General features: G+C 59.5%; 1 protein-coding gene across 1 annotated transcript in view; it reads left to right on the top strand.

Annotated features, from left to right (window-relative positions):
- The first annotated feature begins 4,213 nt into the window (after positions 1–4,213).
- SHARPIN (SHANK associated RH domain interactor) overlaps positions 4,214–15,620 on the top strand; it is a 12,816-nt gene continuing 1,409 nt past the window's right edge. The window contains exons 1-9 of the mRNA XM_085320587.1: positions 4,214–4,735; positions 4,867–5,041; positions 6,116–6,232; positions 6,827–6,968; positions 9,161–9,251; positions 9,603–9,882; positions 10,666–10,802; positions 10,957–11,130; positions 15,471–15,620. The exon at positions 15,471–15,620 is cut by the window's right edge and continues 7 nt beyond it. Coding sequence (XP_085176713.1) covers positions 4,598–4,735; positions 4,867–5,041; positions 6,116–6,232; positions 6,827–6,968; positions 9,161–9,251; positions 9,603–9,882; positions 10,666–10,802; positions 10,957–11,130; positions 15,471–15,620 — 1,404 coding nt within the window. The 5' untranslated portion in view covers positions 4,214–4,597. The remainder of the gene's footprint in view (positions 4,736–4,866; positions 5,042–6,115; positions 6,233–6,826; positions 6,969–9,160; positions 9,252–9,602; positions 9,883–10,665; positions 10,803–10,956; positions 11,131–15,470) is intronic.

The raw sequence follows: 15,620 nt of genomic DNA, 5'->3' as shown, positions 1-15,620 counted from the left end.
GGTCCTGGGCAAGCGTCTCCGTAACCCGGCCAGCTCCTGGCGTGCAGCTCGGTCAGTGAGCGCGTTGAAAGGAGGAACCAGCAGGAAGGACAAATTCTGATCTGGGGGGGAAAAAAAGCGCGGAGCAGCGGCTTTCCCTTTCGTTCTTGCAGCCCCATCCCTTTGGGTGAAGCTTCGAGGTGTTCCTAAGCTAAGCTGATTCGGCAGCATCGTGCCCCTGCCTGTGTCCTCCCGTCTCCGCTTGTGCTGGCAGGGCTGTTCGGGGAGGCCCGTGCCTGAGCTGGTCCGCAGAGCTAGTCCGGCCGGACACCTCTCCCTTGCAGTGTTAATTCTGAGCCAGTCATCRGTTTCTCAGCTGTACTGCGTTAGCTCCAGGACCAACGCAGAGAGGTGCTGGAGGCTCGTGGCTGGGGCGGGGGGCAACGCAGGGCACCAGTGCGCTGCCCTCCTTCGACGTTGGTGCTGCGCTTATCTAGCTGCATGGACCAACAACTTGACCAGCTTTTGGCTTGTGTTCGGTTTTTCACCTTCCTCCGAGGAAGAGGAAAACAGGTAGCTTCTTTGGATACATTGGTGTTCTGTTTCCTGACACGTGTTGCTATGTACTTAAGCTCAGGAGAAGAAACGAATGCGTTAGGGCTGGCGCTTGGCGGACAGTACTGAGTTGTTCTTGGGAAGTTTATACTGCGTTTTAGACGAGCTCGAAAGGTTTGCTGTAGAGGGTCCCCTTGCCCCACCCGTTCCCACTCTTCCTTGAACGTGGTCTCTGTTCAGTTTAACTGCTGCCTCGTTTCTGAACAAGCGCTCCTGGCTGGTTTCCCCCCGTTTGCTCAACCCCACGTAGCGCAGCTGAGCGGTCGGCCCCCAAAGTGGCCGAAGTCAGGACACCCGTTCTCCCACCCCAGAGCTCTGCCTTCYGGACCCATCGCCTCTGGGCCGCGCCGCTTAGCTGCTGCGCGGCCCGATCCTCTGTCTTAGTGCTTTTCCTCTCCTTCCCTCAGTCCTCTCCTTCCTCGGTCGCCGCTCCTGCTGTTGCGATCCCCGTGGAGATAACTGCGTTGTTTCCTCCAGTGCTTCTCGTGAGGAGCACACTGGGGCTGATGCGTTGGTGACCKTGTTTGAAAGGGGAGAGAGTGGAGCTGCTTTTTCCTTTGCACTGTCCCTGTGAGCCCATGCCCATCTCCTTCTGCATCGCTTCCCCTTCAGCTCTGCGTTTCTCATCAGCTTGCAGTGGGCTCACTGGACTCTGCTGAGTTGCATAAGGACTACTTATAAGGAGCTTTTTCTTGCAAAGGCCAGAGTTTCGTGGCTTTCGTTGGGACGGTTCCCTAAGGCGAGCTGGGCTGCGGCTGCTCCCTGCTGTTTGGTGTCTTCACCAGTCAGTAGCGGCACCGCAGTAGTGACAAGGTGCAGCGCTGCTCTTTGCTGCAGCTTAAGTCCTACTGGTGCCACGTAAATCCTGAACAGGGAGAGTGGTGATGTTTGTGGGGAGGGTGGGTGGGTTCTGGTTTGTCCTCCAGTTCCTGCCTGCCCCTCCCGGATTACTGAGCCGTCACCTTGGGCGCTGCTGTGGATTGGTGCTCGGCTTGGTTTGGGTTTTGATCAGGGAGCTGTTGCACGGTTTTGTTACAGGTGGCTTCCAGAGCCTCCCTGAGGCGCCTGTGTGAGGCGGCGTCCGCAGCTGAGCCTGGGGAGGTGGGTCCCCGGGCACAGATGGGTAACGGGATGTACAGGATGAGCCGTGAGGCAGAGGGAGATGACTGCTGAGCAGACAGAGGAGACCGAGGGGAAAAGCAGTCCTGGCATAATAGGACCTGTCCTTTAGAGAGGAACTCTTAAAAATCCTTCTCTGGAGAATCTTGGGCTTAAAAACCCATCTTTCCTTGCCCCATGTTGTGAAGAGTAAGGGTGGACCAGCTGAGCCTGCCTCCGTCCGTCCTGCTCGCCGGAGCACTGCCGTGAGCCCGTCTGCCCTTTACAGACAAGTGTTTCCTGCCCTATGGCTCACGTCGGGTGAATGTCGGTCTTGGCCCGGGCTTGTGGAAGGCAGCGCTCCTGGCGTCCCCAGATGGCAAATGGTTTTCAGATCAGCTGATCCTCCCACCTGTTAGTATTAAGAGAGGCCGTCAGGTTCTTATTAAAGCCCTGGCCGCGCTGCAGGCTCACGTGGCGCCTTCGGGGGCTGCTGTCCTGGTGACGGGCCGCGAGCAGCTGTTCTCGGAGCGCGCCTGCAGCTTGGCCGCGTTTCTGCGTGCGTCTGCTGAACCTCCTGGGCTGCCCGGACACGGCAAAACCTGGGTGGTGAGTCTGAGGGTGAGCACAGGCAGCAGCGGCAGAAAGGATGGCCTAGGGGCATCCAGCTGCACGGGGGGCTCGGAGCTTCTCAGCCCCAGAGATGCAGCTGGGCTTGGCACCGTCTGGGAAATCTTGTCCGCGGGCTGCCCGCGTTGCTCCAGCCTTGGCCTCTGCTTGCCGTGTCCGCAGCATCGTCGGTCCCCCCAGTCTGTTCCGCCTCACGTTTACAGCTTGCTGTAGAGGAAGGTCCTCTGGGGTGAGCGAGGCACTCTGACAGCTGAGGGTTAACCCGCCCCGAGCTCCGTTATCTCCTGTCGCAGGCCGAGGCCCCCCACGCCCTGCCGCCCTGTCTGGAGGCTGGCGGGGCTGGGGCAGGAGCGTTCTCCTCCCGGGGCAGGCTCAGGGCTGCGCCACGCTGCCACGAGCTGCCGCCTGCCTGCTGTGGCCCGGGTGCAGCGCGGGGACTCTGCGTGGGATCCAGGCGGGCCCTGGGGGAGGTGAGGTGCTGCCTGGGGCATGCCCGTTGCAAGGAGAGGGTCTCCTGGGACGGCTGGAGGGGCCTCGGTGTGCTCCAAGAAGCTGGTCAGCACCTGGAGGGCTGTATGAACTAGGACAGCTCCTACGGAAGAGTGAGATGGAGGAGATCGTGGGTCCAGTGTCCTCTCTTCCTAGCAGTTAAAGAGGCAGAGACTGGGACCGAAAGGTACACCTCACCCTTAGGAAAGCTTAAATGAAGGAACCAGAGTGTAAGGAGAGGGCTGGCAGCCGTGTCCGGGAAGGGAGTCCGTCCGAGCTGCAGGAGCTCGTGGGAATGATCTGCTCTTTGGAAGGCAGGTTGCCTTTTCTGCCCTGGGTGGTATTTCACAAAAAAACCCTCAAATCCTGTCCGGAACGTGCTCCCTGTCTCTGGGGAGTCGGGGTCGCTTTCTGTAGACATCCCTTTGCGAAACCGGGGTTGTGCTGCTGAGGCTGGATGAGGAGCTGGGGGTTGGCTCCGTTTCGCAGCGGAGAAGAGGTTAGCAGTGTAATGCCAGGGCAGCTGTCTAACCGAAGACGGCATTTCCCGGCTGGACCTTTCTGTAGCAGATAGGACAATAGCTGGTAGATAACAATAGGAGGCCATGTCTGACCGGGGACTGTTGTGTGTCAGTGTCCTCCGTTGCTCTGCCTGACGTGTAATTTGGCTGTGGCAGGGTTGTTCTGCGGTTCAGATGAATCATTTGGTTCATCACTTGTTTTGATTCCTTCCCCCACGTGGGACTTATGCATGAAAGATGCAGAAAGTGAAATGTCTAGGGTTACTTTTACCCTCCCAACCGACAAGTCTCATGGAAAATACCCAGCCTTGGGCCGGGTAGGCTTTACACTCACTACGTCACGTTTTTTCCTGTTCTTGTCATTCTGGTGGGTGACTGGGCAGTGTGTGGAGGGGAGACCTAACAGGAAATTAAACCTGAAGCAAGGGAAAGGAAACCAGCAGCTTCTCTTTAGCTTCCTTTCAGCTCCCCCGTCCTGGTGCGACTTTCACACGGTGTCACACAAGTGCCGCTTGCGAGACTTCCTGCTTTCTGTGCGCGTGAAAGCTGCTGTGGCCCCTTCGTGCATCTCAACAGCAGGTCGCTGTACGGAGTGGCTTTCCTATGGGCAGCAGAGACTGCAGTTTTCCGGAACTGCTGTTTTACCAGAAGCAGAACTGAAAGCTACCATTTGAATCTGAAATAAGTGTCATCCAGGGAGGATGGGGGTAGAGGCACACCAAAGATGAGGTGTCCCACAGCCCTGGGGTGCATGGTGCTCTGCAGGCTGCAGAGCAGGTAGAGGCTGATGGAGCAGAGAGAAGCTGGGCAAGGAAGATGTAGAGAAATATGAGTTGTTCAGGGATGTGTGCTAAAGAGTTTTTCCAAGGTCTGTAAACAAGGGAAAGAATTGTTTTCCCCTGAAAGCCTATTGTCATGGCCACTCTGGAGACTCAGTCTTCTTAGATGTGTCCTACAGTTTGATCTGAGAGAGGCAGAGAGCAGAGGCAACAGAAATGGAAACCAGATCTGTTTTGTTCTGGTGTGCACCTGGAAGAAACATCTGCACTGGTGCAGGGCAACCAGATAGTTACCCAGTGGATACTAGCTTGAGTGGCTGTGAGCAGGTTTTAGCCTTCTGTGTCCATCTCTGGCTGGGGTGGAGGACATGAATGTGATCTGAACAGAAGATCACAAAGAATGAGGCGGTTTCTGTAGCCATTGGCAGGGACTTAAAAGTAGGCCTTGTGTTAGAAGCCATCTCTCTTGGCACTCCAACTCCAGGTATGGAGTGCCAGGGTTTCATGTTGGGTGGGTTTGTGGTTCTGTGCCGGTGGACTGAGGGTTGTGCTTGGCTTGATTTATGTTTCTATCAAGTGCCTAGCATGTATCGACACTTGTCTCGTGAGAGACCATCTGTGGAGGTGAAGCAGAGGGACTGACTCATGCCCCTGAGTCGTGGCCCAGGCACCGTGCTGTGGGCTTGTCTCTGCCAGGTGCATTGTCTTCAGCCTTGCTCAGTCCTGGCTTGACCCTCTTGTTCTGCTTTCCCCAGAGCATCGTTGAGTATGACCTCAAGGATATTTCGTACAAAGTGAAGAGCCCTATGTGCCATGAGCTGACAGTCCTTGGCTCCTTGGATGAACCGATGGTATTTAACTTCGAAGAAGAGCAGGAGGCACAGAAGTGGTGGACGGTCATGAGCAGCTCCCTCCGGGAGGTGCAAAAAGGTAAGTGCTGCTGGCAGGTTTCGGGGGGCTGGCAGGGACCCAAGGCATTCGCGTGCTGCAGAGAGGAGCTGCCAGGCCTTCCTCAGCCCTGGCAACTTACTGAGGGTAGCTAACGTACCCGGTGCGGAGCAGGTTGAGAGACAGCAGGCTGGGACTGGGGCTGCTGTGAAATAGTTCAGGGGTGCAACACCAGCTCCGTGTGGCTTTCTTGAATGCTGGGATGTGTTTCCAGGGAGGCTCCATAAGGAAAGATGTTTCTTGGCTGTCCTTTGCAGGATGCTGGCTCTGTGCTGGCTGGAGGTAAGAGAGGGGCTGGGGCTGGTCCTGTCCATATTTTAAGGGATTCTGTAGGGGCTGCATGTAGAAGCACATAATGTTTAGAAGTTTTTTCATGGTCCACCCTCTTGGGGAGCCAAAAGGAACTGTCCCTTGCAAGGACATAGCCCTCTGTGGCATAGCTAGTTGTGTGAGCAAAGTTGGTGCAAGTGGAGCCTGCTTCAGGCTAGGCACGTGCGGGCAGGCTCCTCCTCTGGAACATTAACTTGCCCTTCTTGCATACCAGGACTGGCCTGGATGGGAATGTTAGGAGAGTGCGTATGTGGTTTGAAACATTGGAGGAGACCACACGAGACAGGAAGTAGTGTGGACAGTGACACAGGAGCAGGAGTGACTGTCCCAATGCTGCATGTGGGAAGGGAAGCTGCTTGGGGGCAGGGAAGAGAGAGAGAGAGAGAGAGAGAGAGAGAGAAACACGAGGGAGATCTGAGGAGCCCAGGAAGCATGGTGGATCTCTGCTGCTTTTATCAAAGCGGTTGTGTGGGCTCAGGAATGCAGCAGGCATGTATTTCATAGAGATGGTGGGCTGTCAGCTGATGTTGCTGTCTGTGAGACTTGGGGACATAGATCAAGGTGGATGGTACCTTTGCTTCAAGCTACCTTGCAAAGCCCAGGAGTTCTTGATGCAGCTTTCTCCGTGGTGCAAGTGTGGAGCCCCTTGGGGATGGCGGTTGATTGTCTCCAGTGCTCAGCACTGTGACACTACCCTGCTCTGATACACTCCTGCTTTTCCTTCAGCCTCTGACAGCAGCAGTATGCTGGCATCCCAGACCCCATCCCTGCCTATGGCTGCTGAAGGCGCCTCTGCAGCTGAGGATCCAGAGGAATCTTTGTTCTCAGAGCTTACGAACAAAGGTATTTGAGGGAGAAGGATTTCTTGGCTCTTTACGTAGGTTGGGAGTTAACAACCCTCCACAGGAGCCTAGAGCTCAAATCCAGGTCCAGCTGCTCCCACATCTGTGGCTGACAATACACTCTTTTCTGGGTGAAATTCTGGTCCTGTTGTGCAGTGGGAGAGAAAGTTTCTCAAAAGCAGAGGTGAGTTCTCTGCCTGAGCTGTCTGGAGGCTTGCTCTGGGCAGTCAATTCAGCCAAGCTATGTGAGAAGGGAAAGAACTAACTCCTGGTGGCTCCAGAAATTCCCCCTGGTGCTCCCACCCACATTTCTCCATCTGTGCTCTAGGAGAGCAGTGTGGCTGCTCCTCCTGGCTGCACTCTGGTTGTATAGCAGTAGACTGCTGAGGGGCCTTTCCAAATTTCCCAGTGTTTATCAGTACTGTCTGGACCACAGATTGCTATTTCTGGCCAGATGTGATGTGCACACGGAGTCATACCTCTCTCAGTGCCAGGCTTGCTGCTGTTACAGGTGGCAGTAGTTTTCCTGTGCCCCAAGGAGGGTGTTTTCAGAGTAGCTGCTGCTTTACAGCTCTCCCTTTCTGCTCCCTTGCAGAGGATCTGGCGCTTCAACTTGCCGAAGCAATTGAGTTCGGAGACGAGGAGGCGGCCTCGCAGTGTGCTGTGGCTCTGGCTCGCCAGCAAGCCTCTTTAAATATCCTGCTGAAGGAGTCCAACTACCCCACAGATGAAATCTGGTGAGCACCTCCGACCTTTGCGTCCTGGGCCCTGAGGACAGGGTGCCTCACGCTCCTGTGTTCCTCGTTGCCTCCTCCAAGGCCTGGGGGCACGCAGGCTGCCCCAGATGGAGCAGTGGGCCCTGCCCCGGGTCTCGGTGAACAGTTTCCCAGATGTGTGGGCAGCCAGCCTCCTGTGCAGCGAGGCTGGGGGTGTAGTGCCTGCCCAGCCAGCACCCTCTGACCTGCAGCTCTCCCGTTTTGCTGGATATCGCTGGTGCGTGCGGCAGTGCTTTGTTTCGTTGGGGTTGTTTGACTCCTGTCCACAGGCTGTTGCCCTTGTGTGTGTGTGTGTCTGTCTCTTACGCATTCTTGCCTGTGGAGGTCGTGTTCCAGGACAGAGCCCCTGGTCCAGAGCTGCTCTGTGAATGTCCTCTGCAGTCGGTTGGAATGGCTCCTGGCAGGAAAGGGGAACCTGGGGAAGCCACAGCATCCCTGGAGGAATGTAGTGTCCTGGGGTTTGTACTTCTTGACTAACTTCTGGGAAAAAAGAAGAGGGTGGGGAACACAGAGGCAGACAAAGCAGAAATCCAGATAGGGAACCCTTTCAAGCAGCAGCTGGCACAGCAGCGATCTAATTCTGTGGCGTCTTCAGATTCAGCTCGAAGAAATTTGTGTGCAGTGACCCCTCTCCAGTGCAAAGGGACTGATGGGCAGGGTGCCACGTGTGGTGCAGGTCTGTAAAAGGCCTTCAGGAGGAGTCAGAGAACTGTAGACCAGCAGCTCCATATCAAGACAGCGGTGAGAAAGACTAGAATGAGTCGTGCCTCGCAGCTCTACTAGTGCTCAGTAAGGCCATGGGCAGGGCAGCCTGGCCGGTGTGGCATGCCTGGAATGCCAGAACACTTCTGACAGGTTTACTGAAAAGCTTTCAAGAGCAAAACTAACTTGTATGGAATAGGAGGGAATGTACTTATTAGGATTAATAATGGGTTAAAGGACAGGAAATGGGGTAGGAATAGAGAGCCATGTATTACAACAGAGCACAGTTACCAGCAGAGCCTGGCAGATGTCTGTGCTGAGGCTTCTACAAGGATGTGTGCTATTACAGGGGCACACAGATGATCTTGAAACGGCAATGATTAGAGAGGTGTCAGGTCTACCAATGAAATAAATCTAGTCCTGAGTGTAAGGTTAAAAATGCATCTTGTGGTTATGAGTTCTTGAAATTTAGTGCTGATGGGCACAAAGTGGGGCAAATAGGGGAAAAAGTCCTAACAGACATGCGTAATAACAGGCTCTAACACAGCCGTTACATCTGTGGAAATGACTGCGGACAGTTCAGATAGGACCAGCAGCAGCAGCCAAAAAAACTTGTGGTGTTAGGAGTTGTTAGGAAAGAGGGAGGGAACGAAAGGGAGACACCAGCCCTGTCCTGCCGTTTTCTGTCTTAATGCTTTGAAAATCTAGTTTTGGCCCCCTCCATGTCAAATGTATACAGAGAAAGGGTGGGATGATCAGAGGCCTGAAACACTTTTGCAAGAGGAGAGATTAGGACTCTGGTTTGAAAGAGAGACAGCTGAGGGGTGCGACTAGAGTCTACAAGTGCCTAGTGTGGAGAAAGTGATCCGACAACGTTTGTTTGTATGTGTGGGAACAGATGGACAAAGAGGCCCGCTGAAATTAGCACCTCCAGGTTTTAAGCAATCAAAGGAAATATTTTTTCGCAGTTTATCTGAGCACACAGTAGATGTCATTGCCAAGGGCTGTGGGGAGGCTGCAAGAATAAATAGACTGAAACAGAGACTAAACAAAATTGGAGGAAAACAAGTCCTGTGTGACTGTTAAACTGGATACAGTCCTTGGCACGTGCAGGCCAGGAGCTGCTGCCCACTGGAGGACGTAGTCAGGACGGAAATCAGGGCATACCTGCCCTGTACCAGTTTCCTGGGCCGTGATATTACTGTTGGATGCTGGTTGTCAGGTGCTAGGTCTGTCCTTGCGGGACTGTGGTGTGTCCTTGCCCACGTGGAGCACCACCTTGTCCAGGCACAGGCATTAGCTGCACGGCCCAGAGCAGCAGGCTGAGAGTGTTGTACCTGGTGAGTGGTGTGTGCCAAGAGCCTGGACCCCCCCTGTCCCTGGCAGCTGCAGCCCTTCTACCCTCCGAGCTGGGCAGACGTCCTCTAACAGCAGGTTCATCTCTTCTCTAGTATGAAGGTTGTTGTGGAAGATGCCACGTGTTCTGCAAACATCACCATCAGGGTTCATGCTCACACTACGATAGCGACACTCAAGCAGCAGGTATGGAGTGACGCAAAGGCGTGATCCCCACTAGCTCGATACAGGGGCTAGGTCATGGGGTGCTGAGCCCCACCAGCCCGTTCTGTGCAGAGCCTCTCCTGGCGGGGAGATGAGGAAGGCTGTGGAGCTGAAGATGTCGATGCAGTTGTCTTAGGTGCTTATACTTCTAGTGCAAGAGCTGATTTTTCCCTCCATCCCTCTCCCTTTGTAGAGCTGGTTCTTTACCAGTTCTCTTGGTTTGCTCATGAGTTGCCCTTACTGGGCAACAAGGCAGAGTGAAAAGCTCCTGGGAAGCTTGTGCTCAGGATGTCATGGCTATGAGCTTACCTCGGAGCTTCTCCTGCTGCCCAGGTGTTCCAGGACTATGGGTTCCACCCCTTGGTTCAGCGATGGATCATCGGGCAGTGCCTGTGTGTGGATGAACGGACAGTTTCCTCGTACGGCATTCGCCGGGATGGAGACACCGCGTTTCTGTATCTGCTCTTGGCAAAGACGGTCGAGCTCACTGAGCAGCGCTATGAGGAGGATATGGCAAAAGCCATGATGAACTTCAGCTTCTCACTGAGCGACAGCGCCAGCGCTGGGGAAAACCGCAAATACAGTACCCTGCCAAACATGTCTCCGAAGAAAGGTCTGGCTCACCTCTGCCCTCCCTTTCGACTTGCGGATGGGAAGGGCAGCCCCCTTGCTGCCTGGCAGGCCCTGCTGCCCCAGTGGTGGGCAGGACGTGTGTGGCCCTGGTCGGGGTGTTCAGGGCACGCTCTTTTGGCAGCACGTCCTTGGTTTGGAGGGCAGGGCGGTAACTTGTGCCCTGCTGCACAGATCCTAAGAGGCCGAGTGGTTGCTTCAGGGTGGAGCGGAGCAGGGCTCTGAATGCTGGTATCTCACCTTGGTCTTGGGAAACCACCATTTGTCAGCACTGCCTGTGCTGCTGAGCATGTCCTGGAAGGTGTGGGCTTGCTGCTACCTTTCTCCTCATGGAGGTGGGGTGGTAAGGAGAGGTTCAAGGCCAGATCCTGGAGTCAGCATGTCAGGGTCTTGCACAGCTATGACATGTGCGGGGAGGCCTCAGGAGCCATTGATTTCCCTAAGACCAGGAACAGACTGTGCTCTGTGGACCAATGTCGCTGTTGCTGATGAGTTGCAGCAGGGTTGGTCTCATGGGATTTGTGTCCTGTCCCTGTCTGGGAGGTGAGGAGGGTGCAGGGAGGCTCTGTGCTGTCATGGAACAAGTTTCTTCCTCCTGGAGAAGAGAGGGCAAAGCTTCCTCCCCTGGGTGGGTCTCTGCAGCTGTGCCGCTCCCTCCCCTCGCCCTGGCAGCAGGCTCCGGGGGCCCGATGCCCGTCACGGCGGGCTGCCTGGCCCTGTGTCCCTGTGGTGGTGTTTGTAACGCCTGTCTGGCGCTGCTTTCTAGCGTGGGAGAGTGACATCAGCAGGAAGATGGACATTGGTGAAATCAGCCACCACTTGGATATGCTGCAGATTGGTGACCTTTTCAATAACCAGCCAAAACCTGCTCCCGCTAGCACAGCCTTGCCTTCGCCAGTACAGGTATGGGGCCTGCAGTCCCCCTCCCTGGCATAAGACCAGAGGCTGCTGTCTGGGGTGGGCTGGGTAAGGGCAGGCGCTTTCTCCRAATCCTTTCTCCCTCTTCCCTCCCACGTGGCTTTTCCCTGCTTCTGCAACTCTTGCACGTTCTCTGCAGGCGGGCTGGTCGTGTCCAAAGTGTACCTTTATCAACAAGCCCACACGTCCGGGCTGCGAGATGTGCAGCACGGACCGCCCCGCCGATTATGTGGTCCCTGGCAGCTACGAGCCAGATGAAACAGAGCTCTGGAGGATGCAACAGGAGCAGGAGGGAATCTTGCAGTACCAGCAGGTAAGGAGGCCCCACGGTCTGACCCCAGGCAGCAGCTGCTGTCCCTGYGCCTGTTGCTCAAGGGCAGATGGGGGGAGGATCATTATTCAGCAAAATTTGGAGGTGTCTCGTGGGCAAACGGTCCTGGGCTGGGCTGGGAAGGAGCCGCAGGTGATGGGGAGACACAGAAACCCCCGGAGCGGTGCTGAAGAGGGGCTGTTGCAGCCCCCGTCCCGTCCCTTCCTGAGAGGGCAGCGGTACCGGCCCGTGTGTCCTGCGGACTCGTGTAGGTGCTGTGTTGTCAGCACAGCGTGTTCGGGCACTGGGCGGCTGCTAGGGACGAGAGCCGCCGGCAGCCCCGCTGCTGCGTGACAGCCGCGGCCTCCGGCGGGGATGTGACCAGCCTCGTTCGCCTCGCCTGCGCCCTTGCGAAGGGGGAGCCGCGGTCTGTGCAGCGCGGGGACCCCGGGACGAGCGTGGCGGGATGCGGCGCGCTGGTCTGGCGGTGCCTTCTCTCACCTGACCCTAGCGAGGTGCGCGTCTGCAGGCCGCGTGCAGAGGGAGCTGCCGGGCTGCGCCACGCTCGCTCTGTGTCTGTGCGCTGGAAGCTCTTTCCTGTGGGCATCGTAAACGTGCGTGGGGCTCAGTGGGACCTCCCGCACCCAGGGCGGTGGCTGCGGGGGGAGCCCCGGCCCCGTGGTCGTGGCATGCTGCGGGACTTGGGTGCGTCCGGCTCAGCCACTGACCAAACCTTCTCTTCTTTTTTCTTTCTCCTGAGCCGGGATCCTGCTAGGAAAAGGGAAGGAGAGAGGATGGTTCAGCTGCGCACTGCATCTTGGGCTCGGGTTCCTTGGATGACTTCATCCACCTGTCCTCCGAATTCTGCTAGCCGCCCCGTGCCTGGCCGACCCGGACGCCCCGTCCTGCCCCGCCGGCTAGGGCCCAGTGCCCGCCAGGCTGGCCCCCCGTGTGTGCTCAGTGGCTTCCACTGGCCRCTGGGCCACCCTGCTTGTTCAGACTGTAGAGTTGATTCGGGAACTCTTCCTGCATGGAGAAGAGCCAGCTGGGCCCAGGCTCTTCCCTGAGCTGCTGGTGGCGTGTGCTGCTGAGCGTTTCCCTGCACGCATGTTGCTGGGGAGAGTGCGGCTCTCCTGTCCCCTGCAGGGACTCTGCTTTCCTGCAAACGGGGAAGGGGAGAGGATGGAGGGGGAGCGCTGGTGCAGGACCAGCCCCACAAGTGGGGCAGCTCCCTGGTTAACCCCCTCAGACTCCTGCAGGCGTGCCCGGGACAGGCCTGGGGCGACGCCGTCCTGCAGCGTTCCCCGCTGTGCCGAAGGTGCGAGCAGGGAGGGGAGGGCAGAGGAGCGGCCAGCAGGCGGGCGCTGGGTTGCGGGTTGGAAACTCGGGTCCCCGGGACTGCTTGGTGCTGCCCTTCTGGCTGAGAGGAGCCTTCACTCACTGCCAGGAACCCAGGAGCACTCAGGTTTTCTCTCCACCCCGGTTCTGGCAGCGCAGCCCAGCGCAGGCCTGGCCCTCGGGCTAGCTGCTGCTCTGGCCCGGCACCGTGCGGTGCAGCTCAGCGTCGGCCCCGCTGCTTCTCGTCCAGGGCCTGGGGCTGCTCTAGAGTAGTGAGGACTTGAGCGCGGCTGTCCCCGCTGCTGTGTTCGTGCTACACTTGTCCTGCTTGCGAGGGCTTCAGGGAAGGGACAGCGTCACCCGGGGGTTCGGCATGCTGAGAAATGGGCCGTGTGTGACTGCTGGGGGGCGAGAAATTCGGCACGTGGTGCTCCAGAGGGTCTTGGAGGCTCAGGGTGTCTTCGGTGGGGCGCAGGCGTGGCATCGTGCCGCGGGGCCTGCGGAGCTGTTGTGGTCTCAGGAGCTGGAGGGGGTCGTGCTCGGCAGGGGCCGGCCCTGAGCCCCACAGATCGCGCTGCGCAGGGGCCGCCAGCCTTTGCCGGCGCCGTCGGCCGAAGGCGGCCCCCCGCGCGGTGGGGAGAGCGCGGCTGCCCCGCGGAAGGACGCCCGCCTGCGGCAGGCACGGCCCTCGCTGCTCGCCGTGCCCGGCCGCCCTCTCCCAAGCGCTTCACGTGGAGGAGCACGGGCTGATTCCTCCGTCTCCCAGGTCTGCCGGCGCTCTCGGGAGCGAGGAGGCCGCAGGGTTTCTTTCGTCTTGCACTTTGTGATCAAAACCTTGTCCTGAAGCCGATCTCGCAGGGCAGGAATTACCCCAAACGGGGCCACGGTGAGAGAGAGGTTTGGTTCCCCGGAGGCTGGTGCGTATGGCCGGGCTCGCGGGGCAGGGACGGGCCGCGTCCTCCGGCGGTGCCGAGCTGCGACCTGCGGAGGCGGCTGGGAGCGGGAGGCAGGAGCGTCGCCCGCCGGCGCTGCTGCGGGGCGCCCGGCCCGGCGGCCGCTCGCGTTTTTGGGCTCTTGCGTTCGCATGCGTCTTCCCGAAGCTGCTGACCGATGTACGACTGTGCTGTGAGGTCCTGGGCGTGTTCACGCGCGACCCCCTCCCCTTATTAAAGCCTTATCCCCCCCGAGCTGCTGTGCGGTGTTCTTGTGCCAGCCTTCCCGCCGGCTGCTGTTTGGGTGGGTTTGATCCGATGACACGGGAGAGGAGCGGGCGCAGAGGCACCGCCGGGCAGCGGCTGGGCCGGTGCCGAAGCGCCTGTCGCTCCRTGTTCGCGCCACCCCGGGAGGCAGGTGGGGGTCGGGATGGGGAAGCAGCGTGCCGCTGCAGGTCCCTCCGCACGGCCCCCRTTGCAGGGTGCGCTCTGCGAAGGCTGTGCTGCCTGCGCCGAGGCCCTGGACCCCGCCGGGCTGGCGGCTCCGTGCCCCCCGCCGCACTGGGGTCTCCCCACGGAGCAGTGCCGGGGCTGCGTCGTGCGTCCGCTGCCTGCAGGTTCGTGCAGGCTGGGCAGGAGAGGGAGCGCTCTGGCGCTCGCTGTGACTGCTGCCGGCATTTCTTAGCGCGGGGAGGCGAGCTGCGAGCATGGTGGTGGTGCCGGGGCAGGAGCTGAGCTGGCCGCCTGGGCTGGACGGTCCCCCGAGGCTGCGTGGGGCAGGGATCGCACGAGAGCGGGGGGCCGCAGAGCCSTTCTGCGCTGCGTGTGCCGCAGCAGAAGCTTGGCGTCGGCGCGCTCGGCCTCAGCTGGCGTCCAGGCTCTCATCTCGCAGAGCAAAGGCTGGTGCTGGGCGAGGGGAAGGGGTGCGAGCGACGGGCTGCTCACGGGGTGGCGACCGTGGTCCCCGTGCGCGGCCGGGCTCGGTGGCCTCCTGGCAAAGTGCTGAGCTCGGTGTGGGCGACAAGTCGGGGAACGCTCACGGCTGCGGCGCTCGTTACGCGGCAGCATGTGCGAAGTGCTGCGAAAGCTGGAGCTCAAACAGCCGCTCGCCCTCGCCCTGCTCTTCCACCGCGGCCAGGTGCTGCGTCCGCACCGTTACGAAGAGCCGCGTGGGCCGTTGCGCTTCCGCCACGTTTGGGTGAAGGGCAGCGCGTAAGCCCTGCCCCTCAGCAGCGCGTGCAGAAARGGTGCCGAGTTAAAAAAAAAAAAAGAAAAAGTTTAAGGGCTTGGAAATGCCCAGTAGGTCCAGTAAGGACCGCAGYGGGGCTGCTGGAGTCTCCTGTGGCTTTGTGCTTGCATCTGCAACCCTTATAGACGTGCAGAAGAGCCTTGAGACRGACGTGGGGGCAGCTCGCTCCGTGCCCGGGCCGTGCGTCTGCCGGGGCGCAGCGCCGCCGGCGTGCCTTTGGCTGCAGCGGCTCCCCGCGCTCCCCCTTCCCTGGGGGGCTCCTGCCGAGCGGCGAGCGCCTCCCCGAGAGCAGCTGCCCCTCCCGGCTGACGGAGCGACGGTGGTGCGGGACACGGCCCTGGCGCGCTGCCGTCCCCCGGCGCGTCCCCGTGGGGCCGGGCGGCGCGACGCGGAGCCGCTCCCGCGCGGCGGCCGGGCCGGCGTCTCGCTGTGCCTGCTGGGCTTCGCTGCGTGGTGACGGCGAGGCTGCGGCGCCCGGGGGCTTCGTGTCCGCCCCCCCCCGGGGCTGATGCTGATGCAGCTTCCTCGCTGCCAGCTGGGCTGTCCTGGCCCTCTCTGACCCGCTCCGAGCGCCTCTTGGAGCAAAGCCCGTGCGGGAGAGCCGCAATCGCCCTCCTGCCGCCCGCCGTGGCCCAGCTCTGCTCCTGCAGCACRCCCCAGAAACATGGGGCAGGAGCTCCCCGGGGGGGCCGAGGTGACCCACGCCGGCCCGGCAGCAGCCGCTGGCTCGGCCCCGTCTGTGAGCAAGGCCCAGGGCGTCGCGCAGCCCGGGCGGCGCGGGGCTCGCTGGCGCAGGCGCTGAGCCGGGCCCTTCCTCGCCGCAGGCGCTGGAGGTCGAGCGGATGAAGAACTTCCAGCAGCTGCTGCAGATGGACAAGGAGGTGCTGGTGCCCAACCAGGAGGTGCTGGAGTGCCTCATCTGCTACCAGCAGGTCGCCCCGGGAGAAGGGGTGCTGCTCCGCGAGTGTCTGCAC

The sequence above is a fragment of the Rhea americana genome, unplaced genomic scaffold, assembly GCF_003343005.1.
Source record: "Rhea americana isolate MKP2758 unplaced genomic scaffold, rheAme1 scaffold_641, whole genome shotgun sequence".
Classification (NCBI taxonomy): Eukaryota; Metazoa; Chordata; class Aves; order Rheiformes; family Rheidae; genus Rhea; species Rhea americana.
Note: the sequence above shows the minus strand (reverse complement) of the source record. Positions and strands in the feature narration are given on the sequence as shown.